This window comes from Aureococcus anophagefferens, assembly GCF_000186865.1.
Source record: "Aureococcus anophagefferens unplaced genomic scaffold AURANscaffold_25, whole genome shotgun sequence".
In the NCBI taxonomy this organism is placed as follows: Eukaryota; class Pelagophyceae; order Pelagomonadales; family Pelagomonadaceae; genus Aureococcus; species Aureococcus anophagefferens.
This window is the reverse complement of record NW_008705585.1, coordinates 371-11,497: the sequence shown is the minus strand read 5'-3', so window position 1 is coordinate 11,497 and position 11,127 is coordinate 371. Positions and strand designations below refer to the sequence as shown.

The window sequence follows — 11,127 nt, the reverse complement described above, 5'->3', positions numbered from 1 at the left end:
GCCGACGTCGCCCGCGCCGAGCCCTCCCGCGCCGACCGGAGTCGCGGCGACGCTCGCGGCGTCGATGACCCTCGACGGCGTCGACGTCGACGAGTTCGGCGACGACGAGGCCGCGGCCTTCGAGGCGAGCGTCGCGGACGCGCTCGGCCTGCCCGCGGACGACGTCGTCGTCGTCGGCGTCGCCGCGGCCGCCGCGCGGCGGCGGCGGCGGCGCCGCCTCGACGACGCTTCCGGCGTCGCCGTCGACTTCACCATCGACACGCGCGCGGGCCTCGACGCCACGGCCGCGGCCCTCGACGCCGCCGTCGACAGCGGCGTTCTCGACGCGTCCCTGCGCGCGGCGTCGCCGGCCTTCGCGGCCGTCGCGGCCCGACCGGCGACGGTCGTCTTCGCGCCGACGGGAGCGCCGTCGGCGGCGGCCTTCGACTGCTCGAGCGACCGGGGCTACGAGTTCTCCCTCGCGCTCGACGGGCGGCTCCGCTTCCACTGGTCCGTCGTCGGCGGCGCGCTCGAGGCCGCGCTCGTCCTCGCCGGGAGCGGCGGCGGCGACTGGGTTTCTTTGGGGTGGGGCGACGGGTCCATGACGGGCACGGAGTGCGTCATCGCCGAGGGCCCGGACGGCGGCCCGGCGAAGTACGACATCACGTCGTACAAAAAGAGCGGCATCGACGCCATGGCCGCGCAGACGCTGACCGACGCGGCCACCATGGTCGAGGCCGACGCGTACGTCGTCGCGTTCACGAAGCTCATCGACGAGCCCGGCGAGCAGACCGTCGGCGCGGACAGGTTCGTCTGGTCCTACGGCTCCGGGTCCCTGGGCTTCCACGGCGGCGACGTCGGCGCGCTGACGCTGGACCTCGAGACGTGCGCGTTTTCCGTGAAGACGATCGAGACGGTCTCGTCGCGGAAGATCAGGGCCCACGGCGGCCTGCTCCTGGCCGCCTTCGCCGCGCTCATGCCGAGCGCGCTCGTCGCGGCCAAGTCGCGCTTCGTCCTGGCGCCGGGTCCGCTCTGGATCCGGATCCACATCGCGTGCAACGTCGCCGCGCTGATCTTGGCGCTCGCGGGAATCGCGGTCGCGGCGGCGGCCATCGACGGCACGGACGGCGCGGACCACCTGCGGGGCCGCCACCCCAAGATCGGCGTCGGCGTCATGGTCGTCGTCGGCGCCATGGTCCTCATGGGCTTCGCGCGGCCGGGCAAGGACGCGCCGAGGCGCGTCTACTTCAACTACGTCCACACGGGCCTGGGCTACGGCGCCGTCGTCCTCGCGGCCGCGGCGACGCGGAGCGGCATCTCCAAGGCCGCCGACCTGGAGCACATCGCCGACAAACGGGCCTGGTACACGGCGCAGGCGTCGCTGCTCGTCGCGTGCTTCTGCGCGTGGCTCGCCGTCGCCGTCGCCGGCGCCGCGAAGCGACACAAAGCGCCGTCGAAGCCCCTCGCGCCCCACCGGCCCAGCGACAGCGAGATCGCGCTGAAGGAGGTCAACACGCCCATCAACGAGAGGGAGGCGGCGCCGTAACACGGGTGTGTTGTACGCGTGGGATGGCTCCTCGGCGATGTTCCGTGCCGTCGTGGCAAGACCAATGTGGGTGATGACCCCTCTAACGAAGCTATGACGTTGTGTCGCCTCGTCGTCGCGTTCGGCGCGTTAAGCTCCGCAAATTCCTACGCCACGGAGCTCCGGTGCCGGTCCTTCGCCGTGGGCGACGTCATCATGCGCAGGGCGGCCGTGCGGAGCGACGACACCTACCTCCGCCTCACGGACGCGACCGGCGCCGTCGTCGCCTGCGGGAGCGCCGTCGACGCCGGCGCGACGCTCACGGCGACCCTCTATCAGAACGACGCGGCCCTCGAGTTCGAGAGCCACGACGTGGAGTACCTCATCGACGCGCGGTCGGGCGCGGCGTTCGTCGGAGGCGTCTGCGGAGGCTTCGAGAACGTCGCGTCGCGGTCGCGGAACGCGCCGGCGACGTTCGTCGTGCCCGCGGCGGGGACGACGACCCTCGAGGGCTGCCACGCCACGGGCTATCGCACGGTCTACGTCACGGAGCCCTGCGACGTCGTCCCGCGCGCGGTCGCGACGGCGAAACCGTCGGCCGCGCCGACGGCGAAGCCGACGGCGGAGCCGACGCGCCCCGCGACGCCCCCGCCGTCGGTCGCGCCGGGCGCGCCGACGCCGAGCGCGCCGACGCCCGCGCCGACGTTTCCCGCGCCGACGCCGGAGCCGACGTTTCCCGCGCCGACGCCCGCGCCGACGTTTCCCGCGCCGACGCCGGAGCCGACGTTTCCCGCGCCGACGCCGGAGCCGTCGCGCGAGCCGACGCGCGCGCCGACGACGCCCTTCGACTGCTCGAGCGACCGGCCGGGCTACGAGTACTCGCTCGCGTTGGACGGCAAGCTCCGCTTGCACTGGTCGCTCGCGGACGGCGCTCTCCGGGCCGCGCTCGTCCTCGCCGGGAGCGACGGCGGCGCCTGGGTGTCTTTGGGGTGGGGCGACGGGTCCATGACGGGCACGGAGTGCGTCATCGCCGAGGGCCCGGACGGCGGCCCGGCGAAGTACGACATCACGTCGTACAAAAAGAGCGGCATCGACGCCATGGCCGCGCAGACGTTGACCGACACGGCCACCATGGTGGAGGACGATGCCTACGTCGTCGAGTTCACGAAACTGATCGAGGAAGCGGGCGAGCAGACCGTCGGCGCGGACCAGTTCATCTGGTCCTACGGCTCCAGGTCGCTCGGCTTCCACGGCGACGACGTCGGCGCGCTCACTCTGGACCTCGAGACCTGCGCGTTCTCGATCAAGGAGATCGAGGGCGTGTCGTCGCGGGCGATCCGGGCCCACGGCGGTCTGCTGCTGGTGGCCTTCGCGGCGCTCATGCCGTCCGCGCTCGTCGCGGCCAAGTCGCGGTTCGTGCTCGCGCCGGGCCCGCTCTGGCTCAAGATCCACATCGCCTGCAACGTCGCCGCGCTGATCTTGGCCGTCGCGGGCGTCGCCGTCGCGGCGTCGGCCATCGACCGCGCGGACAACGGCGAGCACCTCCGGGGCCGCCATCCGAAGATCGGCGTCGGCGTCATGGCCGCCGTCGGCGCCATGGTCCTCATGGGCTTCGCGCGGCCGGGCAAGGACGCGCCGAAGCGCGTCTACTTCAACTACGTCCACACGGGCTTGGGCTACGCTGCCGTCGTCCTCGCGGCCGCGGCGACGCGGTCCGGCATCTCCAAGGCCGCGGATCTGGGGCACGTCGCCGACGACCGGCCCTGGTTCACGGCGCAGAGCGCCATGCTCGGCGTGGCCCTCGCGGCCTGGCTCGTCGTCGCCGCCGCGGGCGTCCAGAAGCGCCGCGACGCGAAGCCGGCGGCCGCGGCCGCGGTCGACGGCGCGGACGGCAAGGGGCCCGCGCGCGTCGACGAGGAGGAGGAGGCGGGCGAGGCCCCGGCTCCGTGAGTTTTCTACATTCCGGTAATTGATACTGCGACCTTGTCTGTTTACGAGCTGGTCGGGCAAACAGTGTGGTGCAAGTTGAACAGAACTTGCAGCCCTGGGCTGGTTGGAATCGATGTGTGCTCTCACAGCTGCAGGTAGCGTGGCAACGCGGAGCTCGTGAGCGTCGCGGAGCATCTCAGAGCTCTGCCGAGTAGCGACGCAACGCGGAGCTCGCGAGCGTCGCGGAGCATGCAGCGTCCGCGCAGCAATCCGCTCTTGGAAGGCGGCGGCATCGAGCTGCAAGTGGAGGCCGGCTTCGAGCCGTGCGCCCAGGACGACGAGCTGCTGGAGGCGGACAAGGCGGAGGCGGCGCCGGCGCGCGCCGACGCACGCACGAACGCGTCGCGTCCAACGCACACCGGCGCGCGCACGAACACATCGCGTCCAACACACACCGGCGCGCGCACGAACGCGTCGCGCCTGGGCTTCTGGCTCGGCGTCGTCGCCTACGCCGCGGTGCTCGCCGCGTCGGCGGCGCAGCGCCGGGCCGCGCCCGCGCCCGCGGCCGCGTGCGGCGCGTGCGGCGCGCTCATGATCGTCTGGTGGCTGACCCGCTGCGTGCCGCTCGGCGTGACGTCGCTGCTGCCCGTCGTCCTCCTGCCGGCGAGCGGCGCCGCGGACGCGCGCCTCATTTCAAGCGCGTACCTGTCGGACCCGCTCATGCTCTTCCTGGGATCGTTCTTGGTCGCCGCGGCCCTCGAGCGCCACGACCTCCACGCGCGCGTCGCGAGCGGCCTCCTGCGGCGCTTCGACCGGCGGGGCGACGCGCCGCGGCGCTTGCTGCTCGGCGTCATCGTCGCCACGGCGTCGTTGTCCATGTGGACGTCCAACACGGCGACGGCGGCGATGATGGCGCCGCTCGCCGCGACGGCGGCGGCCGGCGGCGACGAGTCGCTCCGGGACGCCGTCGCCGTCGCCGTGGCGCTGTCGAGCTCGCTCGGCGGCTTGACGACCTTGGTGGGCACGGGCCCGAACGTCGTCCTAGCCGGCCTCGTCGGCGACCGCCAGCGTCCTGTGGCCGTGACGATTTTCGAGAGATTTGGGGTGGGAAAACAATGAGAAATCGTCACCGTCATGCTTGATAGGCGACCGCGTGGCCTTCGCGTCGTGGTTCGCGTTCGCCGCGCCCGTGGGGCTCGTCGGCAACGCGTGCCTCTGGGCGATCCTCGTCCGCCGCTTCAAAGTACCGGCGCGCGTCGCCGGGCGCGCCTCCGCCGCCGAGGGGCCGCCGCCGCCGCTCTCGGCGGCGCAGCGGCGCGTGCTCGGCGTCTGCGGGGCCATGCTTGTGTGTTGGCTCTTCCGGCTGCGGCGCTTCGGCGTGCCCGGCTGGTCCGAGCTCCTCCCGGAGCCGGGCTTCGCGACGGACGGCACCGTCGCGATGGCCGCGGCGCTCGCGCTCTTCTTGTCCGACGCGCTGCCCTGGGCCGCGGTCCGCGATCTGCCCTGGGAATCGATGTTTCTGCTCGGCGGCGGCGTCGCCCTGAGCTCCGGCGCCAAGGCGTCCGGCCTCGCGGCCTCGATCGGCGATTCGGTCATCGCCGGCGCGTCGCGGGAGCACGTCGTCGTCGTCGCCGCGCTCCTCGCGTGCCTCCTGTCCAACGGCGTGTCGAACGTCGCGACGGCGAACGTGATCCTCCCGCTCGTCGGCTGCGTCGACGACCCGCTGCCGGCGCTCTGCGCCGTGACGATGGCCTGCTCCTTCGCGTTCTGCACGCCCATCGCGACGCCGCCGAACGCGATCGCCTTCGCGACCGCGCCGACGCTGGCGACGCGGACGTTGGCCGCCGTCGGCCTCCAGCTGACGCTCGTCTGCCTCGCGCTCCTCACCGCCGCCAGCGCTTTTGTACTACCCGCGGCGCTCCCCGGCGGCGGCGACGATGAGGCGCTCTGCGCGAGCACGCTCTTCCGATAACAGCGGTCGAGGCCCCGGCTTCCTGAGTTTTGCTCTTCCGATAACAGCGGACGATGCTTCTTACTTGCGAGTGAGTGGGTGCTCACGTCGTCGCGGGGCGCTTCTTCTCGGGCTTCAGCCATGTCACCTTGACCGCGCCTTCGGCGGAGTCCTCGAGGGGCTTCGCGACGGCGGCGCGCTGGGCGGCGAGCCCCGCGTTGTCCGACACGTCCATGCGGGAGCCATCGGCCCACCCGGAGCGCTGCTCTTTGTGGGTGAGGGGCGAGAGCCAGAGGTTGAGCACCTTGAGCTTGGGGGCCTCGACGCCGGCGAACGAGTCCTCGGCGACGCCCACGTCCTCGAGGATCAGCTCGTTGAGGCGCGAAAAGCACAGGCCCCCGATGTTGCGCAGGACGGGCGTGCGCTCGTAGCGCTTGCCGGCCTTGAACTCCTTGCCCGAGATGTACTCGCGCTTGCGGTGCGTCTCCCAGAGCTCGAGGCAGGGCATGCTCCGTTCGACGTCCGCGAAGTACGAGGCGAGCGCCTCTTCGCTGTCCGGCACGCCGCGGCCGTAGAGCTGGGCGATGTACATGCCGGAGGTGAAGATGACGTTCCGCAGGCGCAGGACGCGGATCTTCGAGAGGGGCGCGGGCGCCGCGGACGCGTCGTTCGCGCAGAGCCCCGAGAGGTGGAGCTCGCGGAGCTCGGGAAAGAGGTTCGCGAGGCCGAGCACGAACGCGACGTGGGTCGCCGTGCTCTGCCAGCCGCCGATGCTCACGATGCGCTTCAGCAGGCTCTTCGCGCCCGGCCCGCGCTGGAGCGCGGGCAGCTGCGCGAGCCGCTCGAGGAAGTAGCGCCACGGCGTCTCCGACGACTCGATGTCCAGGGCCGTGAGCCGCGTCGCGGCGCGGACGAACTTCATGACGCCGTCCATGCTGCCCTGCTTGACGCCCATGAGCTTCAGCGACTCGAGGTTCGCCGCGAAGGGCTCCGCGGCCTTGAGCGCCTGCGCGCCGGACCCGAACTTGCTGCTGAGGAGCTCGAGGTGGCGGAGGCTCGCCTTGCAGTCGAGCTGCTTGAGGAAGTTGACCCAGTCCTTGGCCACGAAGGGGTCCTTGTAGCCCTGCGACCGGCACGTGAGCCGCTCGAGGTTCGTCGTCGGCACGGACCGCGGCAGGCGCTGGAGCCCCGCGGCCGTGAGGCCCGCGAGCGTGCCCGTGTCGAGGCTCCGCCACGCGCGCGGCTCGCGCCGCATGGAGCACAGGCCCTTGCAGACCTCGCTCAGCGCGAACTTCGTGCCCGCGCCGCAGCAGTCGACGACCTGCATGAGCAGCTCGACGTCGAGCCGCTCCCACGCGCCCATGCCTACCAAGCACGACGGTGACCAGTTTCCATCGTTTCAATCTCTCGAACATCGTCGCGGCCGCGGGACGCCGGCCCGCGCCGCCCGTCGACGTCAGCGCGGCCGTCGCCGTGACCTTGGGCGCCGGCGCCGGCGCCTGGCCGAGGCCCCGCGCCTCGAGCTCCTCGTAGCGCACGACGCCGTCCTCGACGAGCCCCACGAGCGCCTGCTCCAGCGTCAGCCGGTCCGCGCGCACGACGGCCTTCTGCGCCAGGGAGGCGTCCGACGGCGACGCATCTTTCTTCGCCTTCTTCGGCGCGCGCTTCGCGCCGGCGGTTTTCGCCGCGCCCGCGGTCTTGCGTTTCGGTGGCATTGTCAGCAGTTCGCACGAGCAGGTCGCGTCGAGGGTGGCCGCGCGCGCCCGCGCCGATGTCGAGGCTCGAGCCCTGGATCAAATCACAGACTATTGAATAGTCAACGCCGGTGCCCAGCCAAGTTGCCCTTGAACCATGTCATGCCTCATACGGACGCGCGCGCATCCAGTTCTTGAACATCCCCAAGGGGTACGACACTAGACGCAGGCAAAATGAAGCGGTCGACGAGCATGACCTCGCCGCCTACGGCGACGCGGCGCTGCCTCGAGCCGGCGCCAATGGACAGCTCGGTGCGTTGCACGCCGATCCGGGCTGCCCGCCTCGAGGCGGACGAGGCTGCCCGCTCGCGCCACCGCGCCACCGTAAGGCGCCGTTCCCCACCGCAGGCCGTGACGGGCTGCTCGAGCGCGCGGCAGGCGGAGGCGCGGCCGGACCAGCGCGTGCTCGCCGCGGTCCTCGACGCTCTGATCGGAACGACGGCCGCGACGGACGCGCTGCCCGCGGCGCCCCGGCAGCTGCGCCTCGAGACGGAGGAGCGCGTCGCCGAGGCCGTCGCGCGCGCCGGCGCGCCGCGGTCCTTCACGGTCTGCCTCTGGTCCGACGGCTTCACCGTGCGAGCCGAGGGGCTGCCCGCCGCGCCGCCGGTTGCGCGCGGCAACGTCGTCGGCCTCGCGGACCTCGCCGAGCCCGCGGGCCCGCTCCAGAGCTACGGCGACCACCTGCCGTTCCTGCGGGCCATCCGCGACGGCGAGGTGCCGCCCCAGTTCCTCCCCGGCGGCGACGTCGTCCGCCTCGACGTCGAGGACTACCTGCCCTGCTCCTACGCGCAGTGCCGCCACCTCCTCGACGCCGCGCCCGCTCATGTCGCTCCGCGGCTCCCGGCGGCGGAGCTCCGCGCGAAGCGCCTCGCGCGCTTCGCGACGTGAGGCGCCGCCGCGCCGCAATTTGAAGATGACCCCTCCCGCCCGGACCTACATAAGCCCCTTTGCCACTGGCAGCTGAGTGAGCCTCTCGATTCGAGTTCCGGGGCGTGGCCCGGGGCCCCGGGTAATCGACGGATCGACTTCATTGCGTTCGGCGGCGGCGCGCACGACATGATCGACGCTCCCGCGACGCGGCCTCCGAGATCCACGCCATGAGGCAGGAGGCCATGGCCTACGCGATCTTCCACTGCAAGCCTAAGTACTGCAGTGCGCTACTGTGCTCGTCCACAACGAGATCACCAAGAATAAGAGGATGGACACCCCTCCGAGTCAAAGCGCGGATCGCGACGACGGAGGACGAGTAGCGCAGGCCCGAGCAGCCGGCGTACGAGCTGGTCGCGCGCGCTCCTGGAACGCGCCACCCCGACCGGCGCGCCGGCGCCTCGATCGACAAGACCTCGCACCGCCGAGTGCCGCGAGTGCCGCCATCACCGACGCCGACGCGCGCGCCGCCGCACCGGCGCCCCCGACCGCCGCGTTGTCGCGACCACCAGCTCCATAAAGGCCGGCGCCGCGATATCAAGGCATCGCCGCCGCGCCGACTTATACGCAATGAAGGGCGAGGCGCTCCACGCCGCCCGGCAGGTGCTGGACCGCCTCTTTGCGCAGGACCCGAGCAACCTCTGGGGCGCGCCCGTGAACACGGCGCTGTACAGCGACTACCTCAACGTGGTCAAGCGGCCCATGGACCTGGGCACGGTCCGGGCGCGCGTCGAGTCGTACGCGACGATGGCCGCGTTCGCGGCGGACGTGCGTTTGGTCTACGAGAACAGCGCGCTCTACTGCAAGGCGCGGTTCCCGGACGTCGCCAAGGGCGCGCGGACCATCCTGCGCAAGTTCGACAAGGAGTGCCAGGGCCCCCTGCGGCCCTTCCTCCAGCCGGCGGCGCGGAGCGCGTGGGGCGACGACGGCGCCGCGTCCGCCGCGCGGCAGCCGGCGGCGGCGGCGGCGGGCCCGCCGCGGGAGAAGCTGCCCATGACCGACGCCGTCGACAGCGCCGTCGTGCGCGTGCTCCAATCTTTAAAACGCCACAAGGCCGCGGCGCCCTTCAAGGCGCCCGTCGACGTGAAACAGTACGCGGACTACGTGCCGCGCCTCGCGGACGCCAAGGGCCCGGGCCAGCCCATGGACCTGAACAAGCTCGAGGTGCGCCACCGGTCCGGCGTCTACCGGCGCGACGTCGGCGCCTGGGTCCGCGACGCGCGGCGCATCGCCGCGAACTGCCTGCGCTACAACGTCGACGTGCGCTTCCCGGAGCTCCGGAACGCGGGCCGGGCCTGGCTCGCGGCCGTGGAGAAGGAGGTGGAGCACAAGCTGCGGCCGGCGCTCCGCGCCGCGGGCGCGACGGACGTCGAGCTCGACAAGGCCGTGCCGCGGCTGCTGCCGCGGTACGAGAAGATCCTGTCGGCCGTCGAGGACGCGGTGCTCAACGTCTACGACGGCGGCGTGCAGCGCTGCTACGCGTTCATCAGCCCCATCACGGCCTACTACGACGCGCGGGAGCAGGGGCAGAAGCGCACGCTCGACGACTACCTCCGGGCCGTGCCCGAGCCCATGTGCGTCAACGAGGTCTTTCGGAGATTGCTCGAGGGCGACTACAAGCGGCCCGACGACGTCGCGCGCGACGTCGAGCTCATCTTCGCCAACTGCCGGGCCTACTACGGGCCCCGGGGCAGCGGGCGGGTTTTACATGGTGACGCGGACGCGGACGCGTACTGCGAGTTGGCGAAGCTGTTTTCCGCGCGGTGGAAGGCGAAGCTGCCCGACCTGGCCAAGGCGCCGGCGAAGCGCGACGACCGGCGGCCGTCGCCGTCCGCAAAACCGCCCGCGGCGAAGCCGCCGCCGAAGGCGCGCGCGGGCTCGTCGGAAAGGCCGCCGGCGGAGCGGCCGCCCGCGCTCGCCCTCAAGGGGTCCGTGGGCCAGCAGGCCGCCAAGATTTTGGACGCGCTGCGCGCCGTCAAGCACCCCGACGGCCAGGAGGCGGCCCTGGGCTTCCTCCACGAGAACATGCTGCCGCCGGAGCAGGGCGAGTACGCGACGGCCATCGGCGGCGCGCACAACGCGCGCGACTTCAACCGCATCGAGGCCAAGGCGCGGGGCGGCGGCTACCGAAATTTGCAGGCGTTCGGCGACGACGTGGCCAAGTGCTTCGCGAACGCGCGGGCCTGGAAGGCGCGCGTCGAGTTCCTGCACCGGGGCGCGCCGGAGGCGTGGTGCTCGCAAAAGCCCATCGCGGGCGCGATCGTCGAGGGGGCCGATTTACTGGCACCTTTGCTGCGCACCTACCTCGCCGAGGCGCCGGTCGAGGCGCCCAAGTCCGTGCCCAAGCTGAAGATCAAGAAGCTCGCGCGGCCGCCCGCGCCGCCGAGCGCGCTGCAGCAGTCGGCGGCGCACGTCGCGGCCGCCGTCGCGGCGTTGCCCGCGCGGCGGTCGCCGAGCCCGCCGCCCGCGAAGAAGAAGCGCACGCCCGGCGACGTCGCGCGGAGCCCCGCGGCGGCGCGGGAGCCCTGGGTGGCCCAGGCCGACCGCCTCTTCGACCGGGTCCGGAAGCACGAGTGGGTGAAGCCGGACGGCTACTACGGCAAGGTCGTGGGCTGGCACCGGCCCGCCGTCGAGGCCTTCCCGCTGATCCGCCACGAGTACCTGGCCAAGATCGCCCGGCCCATGGACCTGGGCCAGGTGCACCGCCAGCTGAACGGCGGGCGCGGAGCAGGGCAGCAAAAGAGAGCGAAATTCCCAACTTCAAAGGCTCCGATCTCGGCCGTTTTCCACTCGTTTCGGCTGATTTTTGGACGAGCGATCATCTCTCGGAACGGTCTCGAAGCGTGGATGTTTTTTCCGTAACGCGCGCGCGCGGAACACTCACATTGAAGCGACGTTGAATCACTCTTTTGCTGCCCAGGCGCTACGCGACGTTCCAGGCCGTCGTCGACGATCTCGTCCTCGTCTTCGACAACGCGATCGCGTTCAACGCGGACGCGGCGACGGGCGTCAACGGGCCCAAGGACGACCTGGCGGCCAAGATGGTCGACATCGCGTCCCAC

General features: G+C 72.0%; 2 protein-coding genes across 2 annotated transcripts; both read left to right on the top strand.

Moving 5' to 3' along the window:
- Positions 1-64: 64 nt before the first annotated feature.
- AURANDRAFT_66649 (hypothetical protein) lies at positions 65-8,026 on the top strand (the record flags this gene model as incomplete). The annotated part of the gene is made up of 5 exons (XM_009042022.1): positions 65-1,521; positions 1,729-3,450; positions 3,700-4,502; positions 4,579-5,336; positions 7,487-8,026. 5 exons carry the CDS (start codon positions 65-67, stop codon positions 8,024-8,026), a joined length of 5,280 nt encoding a protein of 1,759 aa, XP_009040270.1.
- Positions 8,027-8,635: 609 nt separating this feature from the next.
- AURANDRAFT_66648 (hypothetical protein) lies at positions 8,636-10,997 on the top strand (the record flags this gene model as incomplete). The annotated part of the gene is made up of 2 exons (XM_009042023.1): positions 8,636-10,762; positions 10,986-10,997. Coding segments are annotated over 2 exons (2,139 nt in total), but the record flags the coding sequence as incomplete, so codon positions are not given.
- Positions 10,998-11,127: the final 130 nt, after the last annotated feature.